General features: G+C 55.6%; 1 protein-coding gene across 8 annotated transcripts; it reads left to right on the top strand.

The window, feature by feature from the left end:
• Positions 1-6,503: 6,503 nt before the first annotated feature.
• Kctd17 (potassium channel tetramerization domain containing 17) lies at positions 6,504-16,239 on the top strand. Of its 8 annotated transcripts, XM_050165546.1 has the most exons (9): positions 6,504-6,734; positions 7,817-7,925; positions 10,578-10,669; positions 11,429-11,524; positions 12,553-12,678; positions 13,836-13,929; positions 14,093-14,167; positions 14,519-14,606; positions 15,439-16,239. In XM_050165546.1, the coding sequence occupies exons 1-9, from the start codon at positions 6,546-6,548 to the stop codon at positions 15,506-15,508; spliced, it is 939 nt and encodes a 312-aa protein (XP_050021503.1). In that variant the 5' UTR covers positions 6,504-6,545; the 3' UTR covers positions 15,509-16,239. The 8 variants fall into 8 exon arrangements, 7 of the variants coding, with proteins under 7 accessions (XP_050021503.1, XP_050021499.1, XP_050021501.1 ...); XM_050165542.1 differs by lacking the exon at positions 14,093-14,167 and having other exon boundaries at positions 6,506-6,734; XR_007595918.1 differs by having other exon boundaries at positions 6,510-6,734; positions 14,093-14,606; positions 15,439-15,465.
• The last annotated feature ends 77 nt before the right edge of the window (positions 16,240-16,316 follow it).

The raw sequence follows: 16,316 nt of genomic DNA, 5'->3' as shown, positions 1-16,316 counted from the left end.
TTGAGGATGGAGCTAAGGACCCTGCATGTGCTTAACAAACGTCCCTTTCACTGACACACACTTCAAATCGGTGTGATGGAGATGGGTCAAAACCATGGGGGTGGGTGTTACTTAAGGATGCCAAGTTCTGAGATAGACAGTGCTAATAAGTGTTAAAGAGTTCGGTGATAGTGATAGTGGGAAAATTAGGAAGATGAGGATGGTGGTGATAGTGGGAAAATTAGGAAGGGTGGGGAGGGTGGGATGGTGGGGATGGTGGGATGGTGGGGATGGTGGGGATGGTGGGGATGGTGGGATGGTGGGGATGGTGGGGATGGTGGGATGGTGGGATGGTGGGGATGGTGGGGATGGTGGGGATGGTGGGGATGGTGGGATGGTGGGAATGGTGGGATGATGGAGATTTGGGGTTTTGTTGTTCATCAGAGAGAGTCGCACATATCCCAGGCTGGCCTCAAACTCTCAATACAGCTAAGTATGACTTTGAACTTCTCATCTTCCTACCTCTACCTCCGAAAAGCTAGGATTACAGTCATGCACCATGCCTAGTTTATGCTGTTCTTGAGATGGAACACATGGCTTCATGTATGCTGGGAGAACACTCTACCAATGGGACACATTTCCTGCCCAAAATATTATTTTTTAAAAAAAGATAGAGAAGCCATAAAGATGTTCACATTAATCAAATCTTTGACAGCTTGAATATAAAAATCATATCAATAGTAACATATTTTAACTTATAGACTAAAGACTCTAATAGTCTGTGTTGATATTAATTAAGGAAGCAGAGGGAGGCTGTTCAATGGACAGACACCACTGCACACAGAAGCAGTGATGCGATTACAAACTCAGAGCTTGGCCATCAGCAGCATTGATTATTTCACACAAGAACAATCAGTGATTAGTGGAATTCATGATGAGATAAATTAACTGGAGGAGAAGGGAATCATCACGTCTCCCCCACCGCCCCATCTCCTCAACTGATGATTCATTCCCAAAGGAGCCGTGACTGCACAGCTAACCTGCATCCGCCCCCTCTCCAAGATGGGGTGACCAGAAGAACCTAGCACCCATCTGTGAGGCTCCAACCGACAACACACAAGGCAAACCTCCCTGTGAGAGAGGATGGGGCAGAGCCACAGTGGAGGGCATGCTACGCAGATCATCTAGACGCTTCGAGAACAGAAGGCAGAGAAACTGCTGCAGGCTGGCAGAGAGCTGAGGGGCTGGGTGTGGTGCCAAAGCCCTGAAATTCCAGCATCCAGAGGCTGAGGCAAGAGGATCTTGAGTTCGAGGACAGTCTGGGTTACACAGTAGGGGTGAGGGCAGGAAGGGGGCAGGGGCAGCAGCAAGGAGCTGACCAACCAAGTACAAGGCGGTTTGAATGCAAATCTTGTTGTCTTTTTTTTCTTTGCATGTATTTTCTTTAGTTAGAAAGGACATTAGGTGGAAGTCTGTGGACAGGTTCCAGGAGTGTTTTGGTCTTAGCCCCACTCCCACTTCCTCTGGATCTTATACTGATCCCATACTGTGTTCACAGGGGAGTGCCCTTTGCTGAGTTTAGGAGGGAGAAACCATTTACTGCCGTTTATAAAGAAAAAAAAAAGGCTAGGAAATGAGAAAAAGCAGAGGAAGGGAAGGAGGGGGAGATGAGAAATAAAGGTAATGAAGTGTTTACATTTTGAATTGGGGGGTGTAATTGTGTGACATTTCTTTAAACCTGAAGATAGAATCTTTTTTTGTCTTGTGGGCTATTGTATTATTATTATTATTATTATTATCATTTGGTTTATCAGCTTTTCTGATTCTGTCTCCACTGGGGCTGATAACTGGACTCACATTCTGAAAACAAAGTACAAAGACCACCTAAAGCTGTTATCCCAAGGGAAGTGGTTAAGGATTCATCTTGGAAGTCCAGCTCAGAGACAGACAAAGCCCCAGAGCAGCTAGAGGACAGACAGACTTCACAGGCTGACACTGTAGCCTGGTGCACCTGGCACCTGAGAGCCTTCCCTCTCTGAATGAAGGGGCTTCCTGCAGACCTCTGCAGAGAGAGCCCTTTGTCCTGGGTACAGCAGGCTCAAAGATGGGGTTTGGTGAGGTTCAGAAAAGCAGGCAGACCGTATAAGTCAGAAAATGTACTGAGCAGAGTGCATAATGTCCACAGGTTTTCCTGGGGCTAGTTAAGGACATGATGGCGAGATGGACTCTCCAGGGGAGCTTTGTACCAGCGCTAGGCATTGGGTCAATCCCCAGACTCTGTTATAGCCTTGCTCCTCTAGCAGTATCCAAGGACCAATCAGAGAAGGCACTGCCCGGGAAGGGCCTTGCACTGTGAAGGATTACCAGCAGTGAGGGCTCCAAAGAACGCCCACCACGAGCACCAGAAAACAAAACAAAAACTAGCCAGCTAGTCATATGTTCTGGTCACAAGAAAGTCCCCCCAGAAGAAGGGCTCCGGGGGTAGGGAAGCCTCTCACTTCCTTTCTTCTGCTTGTATCCTCAGCTGACAGCAGGAATTGACTCTGTAGGTGTCACGAGTTGCAGAGGCGAGGGGAGGCGGGGGCGGGAGCAGGAAAGAACCGGACCTTCCCTCTGGGTCCTTCCAGGACAGCAGACAGCTGCAGCTTCCAATTGGACAGGGATTAAAGTGGTCACTCACCGTGTACCTTGCTGGGGTGGCCAGTGCTGGGGCCCGGCGGCGGGGGGGGGGGGGATACACAGTGTGACTTTGGGAATAGACTGATAACAAGCCCCAAGGCAGCCTCGTTCTAGGAGCCAAGCTTTTGAAAACCCAACCACACCAGGGAACCAAGGAATAGGGCAGGCTACAGAGGAGTCTGACGAGCGCCCCCTGCTGACTGAAGGGAGCAGCTCCCAGACCCAGGCCCAGGCCCAGGCCCAGGTGGTCCCCCGGTGCCCAGCGGCTACAATATCACCAGGTATGTCTCTGCAAAATGTGAGCAGGCACCTCTTCCTCCTGGAACTCGCCACGTAGACCAGGCTGGCCTTGAACTCACCTTCTGTCTCTGCCTCCTGAGTGCGGGGATTAAAGGCATGGGCCACTGTGCCTGGCCTCAGACTGCCTTTTCAGAACACAAGTGAGTTGAGAAGGCATCCCATTGAGTGGAAGACAGTTATGGGCCCTTCCTGTGAACTCAAGGGGAGGGTGGAGAATTCACCTAATTAATTTATTTTTTGAGACATCCATTTATCTTTGAGGCGGTCTCAGTAGCCCTCCTGCCCTCACCTCCCAAGTAGGAGGATTGATTACAGATGTGCCCCACCGTGGGTTTCCTCTGAAACCAAACCCCCACCCCTGAGACAGGCTTGGTGAGCATCTGCTAAAATTCTAGAACATCCTAGGTAAGAACATGAAGCCTGCTACTCAGTAGGAGCAGTTCCTGCGGCCAGATGTGTGCTTTCTGACCCACTCTGTCCCATTGTCTCCTCGGGTGACCTAACCAGGTGTTGACTTCCAGGCAGCGCCCACACAAGGATAAGCAGCAGAGCCCGCCCCTCAGGCAGGGGTGGAATTGACGTGAGGAACCAAACAAGGACTTGAAGCTAATCGTATATTCTGACATTCTGTACTTGGAGGTGAGGAGAAAGGGTTGAGTGACAGCCTCGTCATAGACCTGCCGGCAGAGATGACACAAGCCTCTCCGATGCTAGGTACTGCTCAAAGGAGAAGATTCAAAACAGGGCCACCCACGAACGGTGTGCTCAGACGAGAGCCCAGAGGGTGTGCTGAGTCCCCATCAAAGAGTGACTTAAGGATCCCTTTAGGCCAGGAGGCTTAGCCTGCAATAGCAGCCACTCTGCCCTGGAGCATTTAGGGGTGGCCTCTCTTCCTGCCTTCTCTTCCCTTCTCAGCAGGGAGTGGTTGGTAGGCTAGTTCATCCAGGCTAGTGAGGCAGTCTTTGACTCAAGCACCACTCTTGACAGAATAGCTGGCTGGCTTCACAAAAGCCGGTACTCTCTGGCCTCTGTATAGGTGGCGTGGAGAACTCGTGCCTCTAGGCCTTGCATGCTGACTGACTGCTTCCTCACAGGTGGGAAATAAGGTTGAGAGAGGGCGTGGGGCCTTTCCAAGGCCATCCAGCTGCTGAGCTACAAAGCTGGGCTGCTGGTTGGCATCCTTGTCTGGGAGTCTGCGCCATTTCACCTCCACTCTTGTCTGCCTCACTTTCCTGCTAATTCAGGACCCAAGGAAAAGCTTCAGATGAGCCCGCAGGGGGCAGTGAAATCAGCTAGCAAGGTTAAGGATTAAGGTTAGACTCTTTTGAGACTTAGCCACCATCCCAGAAAGTGTTTTAGACACTTTGTTTAGGAATGTTTGGTGTCTCCCAGTATCTTCCTAGGGAGGTTGAGATAAGCGTGCAAAAGACCCCAAGCAAATAAACCACAAAGAAATGACGATGCAGGATTATAGTTAGGCTGCCTGGATTCAGGGTTCCATCTAACCCTCTTAAATCTACCTTCCCTGAGCCAAGCAATCCCTCCTGGAAGACCACCAGGGGCCAGCTCTGACATCTTCATCTCCAGCTTTCAATCTTGGAACACAATAGGTGCTCAGCGAAGCCAGTGACGCACGAGAGTCATTTGGGGAGAAGGGCTAAGGGCCTTTCTCCACTTAGGATCCGGTGAAGGCCCTCCTAATACACCTTGTTTTCCCACCCGAAACAGGCCAGACAGAAACCCAGACAGACACGGGACAGAATGCAGTAGCAAGTGTTGGCTGTCCAGGAGCCTTGGATCTTGCTACCTGGTTCTGGCTGTGACCCTCATTGGTGAGGGTGTCGCTTCAGCTGGATTGTGGTTTGGATATGAAGTGCCTCCTTGGTTTCCCTACAACAAAAAGCTGTGTCCTGGAATTGTGAGCCAATTTTCCTTCAGAGCTGGCTTTTGGCAGGATGTTGTATCACAGCAACAGAAAGTGAAACTAGGCCGCTCCCTGAGTCATGTCCAGTGTTTTGGTACTTTTGGTACCTGATGTGTTGTCCTGAAAGGGACACCCGTCCTCGGGAGCAATGAGGAGAGGGAAACAGCGGGAGATAGTGTTGCTGCAACAGCTTCCCCCATTTCCCCCTTCCCATCCCAATAATCCTCTGGATCACAATGCCAGAGTGAGCAACCCAAAGCCCCACCCCTAGGCCTTTCCTCCTTTGCTGAGAGCCTTGGTGCCTCTTCAGTCCTGTGGCGCAGCCCACACTCCTCAAGGACTGGGAAAGGCAGCTGTGGAGGGGGTATCCACAGCTTCCCCTCCCCCATCTTTTTGTTTGTTTGTTTGTTTTGAGACAGGGTTTCTCTGTAGTTTTTGGTGCCTGTCCTGGACCTAGCTCTTGTAGACCAAGATGGCCTCGAACTCAGAGATCCACTCACCTCTGCCTCCGGAGTGCTGGGATTAAAGGCATGCACCACCACCACCCGGCTTCCCTTCCCCCATCTTGCAAACAGACCTGTGCAGGCAATCAGGTGCCTCACCACCAAGCTTCAGTTCTATCATATTTACGACAGCAGGTGGCATCGGGGAAGCCAGTGTCCCTCCTGACTTAGCTCTGCCCTTGGTCCCACCTGATCCACCCCTCACCTCTCTCCATCCCTGCAGACTAGTGATCATTGTGACCAGCCCCACAAGCCCTACAAACCAGGGCTGTCTTCATATCCCCCTCATCTCCCTCATCCCTGCTGTCCAGGCTGACTCCAACTGGGAAAGTTGATGCGGCTGCTTCGGCTTGCCCTCGGGATGTGGGCAGCTGAGTGGTACAGGGAGATGGGTGAGGAGGCTTGGGCTTAATGTGGGAGGCCTGGGTTGATCCTTGACAGCCCTAGGAAGAGCGGAGGAAACAGACTCTAGTATGGGAATGCACCGCTGTCCCTTTACTTCTGTAGCCCCATCTGTACCACTGTTTTGGCTGTGCCAACCTGGCAGGGCTGCGGGGAGCTTGAATGACTAATATATATGTTCACATAGCTTTCTGGCACACAGAAATGTCCAGACAGCTCTAAATCCAACTACATGTCCTCAAAGAATTTAGGAGGTAGAAGTGACTCATTGTCATCCCTGTGGTCCACATATGGAACCAAAAGAAGTATTGCTGGTGTAGTTTAGCATGTCAGAGACCCTGGGTTCCATCCCTAGAAACACATGCACGCTCATACGCACACGCGCACACACACATGCACCCACATCTACTAAAATGTAGGTATAGGTAAATATAGGAATCTCTGGAGGCAGAAAGTTCTTCTCAGGTCAGGCATTCATGAGCTGGGGCCCACGCACAAAGAACGAACGTGGGGAGTAGCCGATTTCACTCTTTCCCCAGGGTCCTAGCTTTCTGCAAACCAAGCAGTCTGACCAAAGGGAGAGTCCAAGTGTCCAGGCGCCAAGAAAGGTAATGTGGGGCGGGATCTGTTGTCCGAGCCTCACCAGAACAGGCGCAGCGCATCCCAGTCCTGGCTCCAGACTACAGCTCCCGGCATTCCCCGCGCCTGGTACCCGCCCGCAGCCAGCGGTGGGGAGGCTGCAGACACCGCGGCTGGCGATGAGGATGGAGGCCGGGGAGGCAGCGCCACCGGCGGGGGCGGGCAGCCGCGCCGGGGGCGGCTGGGGCAAGTGGGTGCGGCTGAACGTGGGGGGCACAGTGTTCCTGACCACCCGCCAGACGCTGTGCCGGGAGCAGAAGTCCTTCCTCAGCCGCCTGTGCCAAGGCGAAGAGCTGCAGTCGGACCGGGTGAGCCCGCCGAGAGTGGCGTCTGGGTTCTGCGCTCCGGGACTATCCGGCCTGCTTGTCCCTCGCCCTTGGCCTGGGCGATGTAGCTTTCATAGGATCCTGAGGCGGGGAGCCCGGGCAGAAGGACGGGGAGAAAGCGGAGCCAAGAGGGAAAGCTGTGCCTATTGCCGTGGCAACGGGACAGCATAGGCCACGGCCATTTGGAGCCCTGGAGCGCTGTCCTGGATTCGGGACGCTCCCTTGCTGTGGGGCGGTGCGGGGGACCGACAAGCCTGGCCTGCCGCGCTGCCCTGGCAGACTCCAGCGTTAGGAGTTGATGCGGCTGCTTACCCCCATTCTTGGGGTGTGGGTAGCTGAAGGGTGCAGGGAGCTGGGTGGAGGAGGCCTAGGGTGTCTTGGAGCTGGGCTTAATGTGGGGAAGAGCCCTGGCCTACCAGATACCACTTGTGGGCTCACCTTGCTCTCATGCCAACTCCCCGAATGACCTGGGGGGAGTGGGAGTAGGACGGACTTCCCTGCTCTGACTTTGGCCTCCTCGTGTACAAGGCCTCCGGAGTTGGCTTGTGAAAGTCCCCTGACCCCCATTCTGTGGCCCTCTCACACTGTGTCCTTGGGTGAGTCCCCTGCTTCTTGATCATACTGATGCCAGCCCTGCCTCCCTACGGGCTGCAAGTGTCCAATCAGAGAGCAGCTTCTTGGGAAACTTGCAAACATCTGGTGGATAGTGGGGTTAGCAAAGGGGGACAGTCTCCAAGAAGAAAACTTTCCCAAGAGGGAAATTCACCGAGTGCTGTGCTGAGCTAGGGCTTACTCAGAAGAAAGGTCACACTCTACACTCACACTTTAGCCCCTGATTATGGGGGAGAGAAGAGATGCCTCAAGAGCCCAAATGATCGACTCAAGGTCACACAGCCTAGAAAAGACAGAGGCAAGGTTGGAACCCAGCGCCTTGCTCTTCCATCCCATCCCCCTTCCTCTCTCCCTGCAGTTCCTTTCCCCAGCCTTTGGTGAGTTGAGCTTATGTGTGGGACTGGGCTTGGGGCAGCTTACACCCCTCTCACTTCCTATGGTCATCTCCACAGGATGAGACGGGGGCCTACCTCATTGACCGAGACCCCACCTACTTCGGGCCCATACTGAACTTCCTCAGGCATGGCAAACTGGTGCTGGACAAGGACATGGCTGAGGAGGGTGAGTTGGTTCCTTGTGCTGGTCTGGGGCTCTCTGGATCCAGGCAGAGCCTTCGGTGGGACGGGGGTGGGGGTAGGACGCGTAAAACCATTCTTGAAATCAGGGTGGCATCTACTTTCCCCCATTATTTTCTGCCTGTCCTGAAAGGGGGTCCCATTCTCCAGGTCTCTGCCAATCTGACAGACCCAAGCTGTCACTGAGTGTAGTTGGGGAAGTGATGTGGAAATGGAAGAGGAGCCAGGAAGCCAGTGAGGCCCCAAGGCTTCTGCTGACTTTGGGAATGACCTTGCTCCCAAGCCTTCAGGAAGGCCTGGTGTGGCCTGTGATGTTCCAGGCTGGATGGGAGAAGAGCTGGGGCTGCCTTTGCCTTATTCTGTGTCTCCCAAACAGGATCTTGCCATCAGCCATTGGGTGGAGTTCTCAAAGCTGGCTGCTTCTGCAGCCCAGTGGCTCATGGGGGAGTTGGGGTGCTGTTCCTGGTAGGGCTTCTGCCTTTCCCAGGCCTGTGGAGGCTCATATCCTGGCCCAACTGACTTAGAAGCAGTGTAGAGAATAGGCCAGCGGCAGGGACTGTAGCCATCCTCACACCGGCTCTCCTCTGTACACTCAAGTGTCGCTCTGGATCGGGCCAGGCCAGCTTGGACATGTCCGTCTTCTCTGGGTCTCCACTAGTGCCTACAAAACGGGCATCATGACCCACATTTGAAAGAGTGGTGTTGGTACTGCAGATGGGCCCTGTGAATCTGTGGGTGTTTTACACAGCCCTTGCTCTAGGCAGTGATGTTCTCTGGCTGACCCCAACGGGGGACAGTGGTTTGAAGATCCCCCCCAAAGGACAGGAAGATCATACTCAGCTCACTGTAGGTAGCTCGCTCTGCCCAGCCTCCAGCTAGCTGCCTAGCAGTCTGAGGAGGAAGAGATCACGTGGGTGGGGCCTGGGCTCAGGAACAGGTCCCTCTGGGAGGCTCACGCTCCAGCTGCGTCACAGCCAACACCTGTTTACAGGTTCTCGCCGGTCAAGGCTCTGCTGTTCTCACAACTTCACATGGGGGAGATCTGCAGAGATGGATTTCAGGAGGGAGCTTGCTGTGTGGCAGTGGAAATGTTAGTTAACCTCTCTGTGTCTACAGAGTCTAGAGGCAGTTGCACCTACCACACTAGGCAGTGGGAAGGTAGACGAGACTGTCTCAGCCTGGGGCACACAGCTTAGGGTTGGATGCCTATCGCGGTTTCTCTCAGCCAAGGCCTGGGAGATTTCTGTCACTCAGGCAGTGGTCCTTGCTGACCGTCCCTTCGGGCAGGTATGGGCTGAGCACCAATAGAGATCAGAATGACCCCTGGTCCAGTTCCAGCTGCTGTAAGGAAGTCCCAGAGGCTCGGGGGCTATGACAACAGCCGCTGACCCCTCCCACTTGATAGGCTGGGATTCAGGGTCCGTGTGTTAGCCTAGAGGCCTGACCCTTTCCCCTGCTGCCAGCTGCCCACTGTGTGCTCTACGCAGGCAGAGGGATTCATTGGGCGTCAGCCACCCTTCAGAGAGCACTCATTTCCTTCATCAGGACCCCTCACCTCCCAACCAGAGTCCCGCCATCCCGTGGCAGTTTGGTTTCAGAGGTTCAGGATTGAGAGGATATAACAGTCTGTGATGGTCCCTGTCCCCAGAGAGCCCAGCAGCCTACGTCTTGCAGGGACTTCCTGTAGTCCAGACTCCTGAGAGCTCTTTGCACTTCACTGAGTGGGAGGAGGGATGACTGACTTAATCTTGAAGATCGGTCTACAACACAGACAGTGCGTCCCTCACGTCCCTCACGTCCCTCACGTCCCTCACGTCCCAGGACCTCTCATGAATCCATCCACAAGAGCTTTATCAGCAGTTACGAGTGGTAGCTGGGAGTGCCCAAAAGTTTACTTCTAGCGAGGGGTTCAGGGCTCTGAAAGTGGAGCTTGCCTTGGCTTTGCGGCTTACAGGCCCTGTGACCTTGGAAAGCTGCTTTTCTCTCAGCCTCAGTTTCCCCGGTTGTTCAGTGGACATAATGAAAGTATTCACTTCTAGTTCTGACAAGTATCATAACACAACAGGCCTGGTACTTCACGTGCGTTTGATGAATGAGGACACACAGTGGGTGGCCTAGGCCCTCGCTGTAGTATTCTAGGACACAGTCCCAGCGAGCCTTCTCTCTTGATGCCCAAAACGTTCAGGGTCACCAGGTAGTCCTGGATCACATGCTCACTGCAGCACAGGAGACAGGGCTGGCTGAAGAGCAGCATCTCAGCCTCTTATGTGGGGACCAAGGGGGGAAAAATGCTCCCTTCTGTTGTATTGAACCAGGTCTCATATAGCCCAGGCTGGCTCACACATGTTAAGTAACAAAGGGTATCTGTGAACTTCTCATCCTCGTGCCTCTTCCTCCCAAGTGCTAGGATTACACGTGTTCACCACCACTCATGGTTTGTGCAGTGCTGGGGATTAAACCTGGGATTTGTATATGCTAGTCAGCAGTCTGCCCATGGAGCAAATCCCTCCATCCAAAATGTTCCCTCTGACCCCTGAACTCCTAGACCCTGTCATGTGACCAGAGCAGGAAGTGGGTCTGGGGGCAAGGAGAATGGGGCTTGGAGACAGTAGAGGTGACCAGCTGCTCTGTGTTCCAGGGGTCCTGGAGGAAGCTGAGTTCTACAACATCGGCCCCCTGATCCGAATCATCAAAGACAGGATGGAGGAGAAAGACTACACAGTAACCCAGGTTTGGAGAGAGGAACCAGGACCCGTGAAGGGAAAGGAGGGGATGGTGAAGGGCAGGGGGAGGCCTTCCAGGCTGTTTGGCAAGCCCCATCCTGGATATATACTGCTAGGGTTCTGCCCCTGACTTGGCTATTGCTGTGTGTGACCAGGGTTACCATGCCCTTCTTTGTTTTCTTCCGTGGAAAGTAGAGATGCTCAAAGTTACCTAGCTACCCTTGTTCACAGCGGATGCCAGCAGCAGTACAATCACCCACCCAACCCCACCCAAGGCCATACAGGATGAGTCTACCTCATGGAGTCAGGCAGTCCCCTGTAGGTACCCATAAGCTGTTGGGGATGGCATTTCAGAGTTCAGACCCCAGGCCTCTGGGGGACAGGATGAGACATCACCTCCCAACCACAGGGGCTAAAGAGGTGAGGGCCTGACTTGGCTGGTAACCCAGTCCCCTCAAATCCTTCCCAGCTTCCTTCTTGTATCGCCCATATTCCACACATGGCTCCCCCACCCTTGAGCTGGTGACCCTGGGCAAGTAACTGAACCTCTCTGAGAGCCTCAGTATAAAATTCCAAAATGCCGGAGGGTCTCAGAAGGAGGAGTCCTGCAAGGGAAGCATCCGGCACATGGTAGATATTCAGACCATGGCTCCCTCCTCCCTGGTCTAACTTTCCTGCCCTCCACTTAGAATTATACAATGTGGGAAGAAGCAGCTGGTGCCTGGTGCCCTTAGAGGTGCCCTCCATGTGACCCTTTTACCCACAGGTGCCACCCAAGCACGTGTACCGTGTGCTGCAGTGCCAGGAGGAGGAGCTCACGCAGATGGTTTCCACCATGTCTGACGGCTGGCGCTTCGAGCAGGTGGGTTGGGTACAGGGAACACCCTAAGCTTTGTCCTTCCTGCAGTCTCAGTCTCCAGTCCCTCCCCCTGCCCAAACCCAGAGTCTTCTTGAATGGAACTAAGCAAGACTAGAAAAGTGCCTGCTGGGCACAGACGGACTGAGAAGGAGGCAAGGGACACTTGTCACTGGGCATCTGCACAGCAGCCGGTCTCTGGTCCTTAGGGGCAGCCCAGGTATGGGAGACCAGAACCACAGAGTTGAATGGAATCCTTGCAGTACCCTGAGCCTGACCTCCAGGGCTCATGACAGGCATGCACAGTGATTCCCTTTCCTGGAAGCCCCAGGTGGTAGCTTCCCAAGGTACGTGCCTCCGGGCCATATATGGCTTACCACAGGAGTCTCCTGTTATCAGCCACATGGCCATACTCCGCCTCTTGGGTTTCTAGAGCCACAGAGCCTCCCCCTCCATGAACTCAAGGTTCAGTCTGCCCTGAGAACAAGAGAAGAGATGAGCTAGTTCCCTACGCACCTAGCCCACCAGCCTCTTCCCACAGGGAGGCTGGAGCGGAGGACTAGGATTCCAGGATAGCCACTGTGAGGAAGACCAACCAGCCAGCTAGGACTAGGACTGGAGGGCCCCCTCTCTTCCAGCTCTGCCCTCCTTGAGCAAGCCAGCTCCTCTCCCAGCCTCTGCATCCTGGGATGTGAGCTCATGGTATCCCCTTCCCAAGGCCTTTGTGAAGCTGAGAAGAGCCGTCAGGAAAGGTTCTAGCTTTGGGTAGGACTCCATCGGCACCAGTGCCCTATTAGGAGAGCCACATCTACACTCAAGAGGCTGAGGCAGGAAGTCAAGTTAGCCTCAGCTGCATAATGAGTCTGAGACCCCGTCTCAGAAAACCTAGAAATGGTGTGAGCAAATCTGTAAGACCCCAGGGAGGATGTGGAGGGCCCCTGGCCTGCTGCTTGCTAGCCTGGGTCCTCCAGTAGACGGCTATCTCTCTTGCCCTCTGCTGGCAAGGAGGGTAATGCGTCCTACCCTTCCTCCAGCTGGTGAACATCGGTTCCTCCTACAACTACGGCAGCGAGGACCAGGCCGAGTTCCTGTGTGTGGTATCCAAGGAACTCCATAGCTCCCCACACGGCCTAAGTTCCGAGTCTAGCCGTAAGACCAAGGTGAGTCCCTGCCCTGTGCGAAGACAGCACCTCTCCCCCATTCCGCTGCTCCGTCCTCCCTCCTGCTGCACCCACATAACGCTCATGGTCATGGTCACAGCCAACGCCATCCATCCCATGCCACTACAGTCCAGTCAGCTCACACCCTTGGCCCAGGCTGGGGAGCAGTCAGGTAGCAAGCACAGTTACAAGGGCACAGACAGGGCGGTGGGCTTGACGCCTCTTATTCATGAGGCCACAGGGAAAGGTGTTGGAGCCCGAGGCAGAGCACGCTAAGCGAGGGGCCCAGGTGTGGCGCACTGCTCTGTCTCTTCTCACGTCTTTGCTGTATTCTCTGTGAAGGGAGAAGTGGCTTGTAAGCGCTGTGGAGATTCCACACCGGAACTCCTAGCTTCCCAGCGACTGTCTAGTGTCAGCCTAGGTCAGGATGGGGAAGTCCCACAGTCCTACCCTTCCCCAGGCCTTTTGGGTAGCCTGGTGTCAGGAGCCCCGTGGGCTCTGGCCTAGGCAGCAATCTCCCAAGTTGGCAGCCAGCCTTTGGGCCAGAATTGAGTAGGGTCCAGTACCCTTAGGCCTGCAGTAGGGCCCACACTATAGGCATGATCCAGGTTGGGAAGGTGGACGCTGTGCCCATGTGCAGGAGTCTTAGGAACTCTGGCTTCCTGTGTGTTACCACCCAGCCCTGCTGTGAACCCTTACCGCCCCTCCCCTCCCCCCAATGCCAGTGGCTGGCTCCTTCCTCTAAGAGTGCAGGATGCCCTACTGCTCTGTCTCCCTGTGTCACCAACCTGGCCCAGGCTGCCAGATACTGTTGCTGGCATCTAGATCTGGCTGGTGACTGCCCTGGGACAACCTTGGCTTCCTGCTCTGGATCCATCCTCCCAAAGTAAGGCCTTCCCAGGAGCCCAGTGGCTCCTCTTCCAGCCCTCCCCATAGCTGGGCTCTGTAACAGCAGCCTGGCTGATCTCTGAGCATCCCTTCTGGGCTAGGGAAGACGCACCAGCTGCTTTGGCTGAAGCCCTCTTCTCTCTGAGGTCCCTTTCATCCCACCTGCCCCTCTGTCCTGAGGTCGGGGGTCCCTGCGGACAGCCGCCCGCAGCCTCGCCCCCTCGTCAGTGTCTCCACTCTCTCTTCCCTGATCGGTGGCGGGTGCGCAGAGCACGGACGAGCAGCTGGAGGAGCAGCGGCGGCAGGAGGTGGAGGAGGTGGAGGTGGCCCAGGTGCAGGTGGAGGCGGATGCCCAGGAGAAAGGTGCAGCCCGCCCCCAAGAGGACGATTGCTAATGACAGCCCGGGCCTCCCGCCCTCTCCCTGCTGGAGCAGCTGCCGCCGGGAACTGCGGGGGCGGGCCACCAGGGTTAGCTCAGCGCCTGGCGCCTCGCCCATAACCATCCCTCTCTCACTTTCTCTTGCAGCCCTGTCATCTCAGGATCCCGCTAACCTTTTCTCCCTCCCACCACCGCCTCCTCCTCCTCCGCTTCCTGCTGGAGGTCCTGCTTCATCTTCATCCACCTCCTCTTCCTCCTGGATCTCATCTGCACCCTGCCTCTTCCCTCTCTGCCCCTGCCCAGGTTTCCTCTCCGCCTGCTCCCGTCTCCACCCTGGGGCTGCCCTAGTCCCAGTCTCCCGTGCCCTCTCCCCGGGCCCCCTGGCCCTGCATCCCCAAGCATCCTGCCTGCCGCCTCCTGTGCCCCTTTCGGCCCCTTCTGCCTCCTGGCCTGGGGAGGAGGGGCGTAGCCGCATCTGCTCTATGTCCTCCAACCCAGCAGGGCACCTCTGAGGCTGGCCTTGGCCACAGGCCCCACTCTTCCCGCTTGCCTCCTCACGTTTCCTCCTTGCAGGTCCCTGTCCGCACCCTCCCAGACCCAAGCCTGAGCTTGCTGTGAGAGCTCCTCGGCCCCGCGCCCGCCCCCAGAGCTGCCGCCCCTGGTTTGTAGCCTGGCAGAGCTGGAGGGAGGGGCGGAAGCAAGGAGGGTGCTCATATCTTGTCCTTGGACTTGAGCCGAGCTTTTGGCTGATTCTCTCCACCCACCAAAGTCTCTCAACTTATCTGGGCTTGGGGTGAGGCCCTGAGAGCTGAAAAAGTCCAGAGGTGGAGACTCTTGTACCTGCCTGCCTATAGTCAGTCAGCACTGGAGCCAGGCCAGGGGAGGGGAGGACTAGCCATGCGTCTCTGCCCCATCACGCATGTCTAGAAGCTCGTGCAACACTGCATGTGGGTACTGTGTCCCCTAGTTCTGTGGAGTGGGTGGCCAGGCCACATGTGGTGTCCCTTGACTGATGAGCTGGCAAGAGCCTGCCAAGGATTGGAGCGTGGCAAGAAAAGACCTGATCTCTAACTGGGTGACCATAGCCCCCAGTCAAGCTGATCTCCCTGTGTGACCTTGGGCAAGTCACTGCCTCTCTTTGGGCCACAGTTGGATTCTAAGATGGGGCGAACAGCTGCTTCTGGTGGCCCCCTTTTGCCTGGGAAAGCAGTGATCTGCCCCTCCTATCCCTGTCCCCTCACCAGGCTGCCACCACCAGCCCAAGACTGGCAGTTTCTCCCCTCCTCGGTCCTGACTCCGCCTCCTTTGGGCCTCAGCCCCACCCCTCCTCTAGAGCCAGCCTGGGACTCACATGCCTTTCTCTCTCCCTCTCTCCCTCCCTCCCCCACTCTCCTCAACTTTCCTGTCCTGGCATCACCCTGTCCTCACCCCCCACCCTGATTTTCTGACCCCCTCTCCTCTTCCTTCTCTCCCTCTCCTCTCTTATTTTCTAGCTATTACAAGCCAGAGGCACCCGGATGTGAGCCCCCAGATCACCTCCAGGGACTTGGGGTTCCGATCTGAAATCCTTTATTTTTGTACCACGGGGTGGGCCCCCGGCCCGAGGAGGAAGACTTGCCCTCTCCCTTGTCACTGCTGCCTGCATCTGCTGGGCTGGGACCCAATCCTGCCTTCCGGCCCAGGCCTGGGGCCCTCTGGGACCTTGGAAGGCTTGAGGTGGGCCCTGGGGTCTCCAGGCAGAGTCACCTGCCCATGGCCAAAGTGTGGCACTGCCCACCCATATCTCCCAGGTCCTTTTGTCCCCTCGCCTGGGTCCCCTTGCTGCATGGCAGATACACTCTCTCCCAGCCCAGTCGTAGCACCTCCTGCAGCCTCCATGGCACCCCTCCCCCTCCCACCTACCTCACAGGGGTGTTGTGAGGACCGGGGAAGAATGGGGTTCCTAAGCCCTAAGTGTCTGGGGCTGCAGTCATTACCTTCTGGGGGGAGGGACTCTGGCCTAGCCCCCAAGTGGGACATCATGGCTTCAGATACTGGTGGGGGACAGTGCGAGGACTTAGCCAAGCAGGAAGGAAGCTACAGACTTGGCATCACCTTGGCTGCCCCTCCCCCGTGCCACCATGCCTTTGGCAGCAGAGCGCACTGGGTCTTTGAGGCTGCCTAGGAACTTGTGGTGGGGGAGGGGACAGGTGTGAAAGGGGCTGAGCTGCCCCTCCATGTCTTGCCCCCATGGGATGGGCACACATCAGTCAGCTGTGTCCCACTCACCCTGAAATAAACCTGAACAAACAGGCTGGCCTGGCTGCCTCCCTCTTTCTCTGGGCCACTTTTGGGGACAGGGCTTAAACTCTCAGGTGTGGTAGACCCACTT

The sequence above is a fragment of the Alexandromys fortis genome, unplaced genomic scaffold (genome assembly GCF_014885135.2).
Source record: "Alexandromys fortis isolate MF-2015 unplaced genomic scaffold, M_Fortis_MF-2015_v1.1 scaffold_157, whole genome shotgun sequence".
Classification (NCBI taxonomy): Eukaryota; Metazoa; Chordata; class Mammalia; order Rodentia; family Cricetidae; genus Alexandromys; species Alexandromys fortis.
This window is presented reverse-complemented; position numbering and strand designations above follow the sequence as displayed.

Excerpts from the sequence above, each read along its gene's own strand:
- Kctd17 (XM_050165539.1), top strand. The coding sequence starts at position 6,546 with ATGAGGATGGAGGCCGGGGAGGCAGCGCCACCGGCGGGGGCGGGCAGC. Across the intron at positions 7,926-10,577 it reads CAAGGACATGGCTGAGGAGG|GGGTCCTGGAGGAAGCTGAG; the intron begins GTGAGTTGGTTC and ends TCTGTGTTCCAG. Across the intron at positions 13,930-14,092 it reads GGCGGATGCCCAGGAGAAAG|CCCTGTCATCTCAGGATCCC; the intron begins GTGCAGCCCGCC and ends TTTCTCTTGCAG.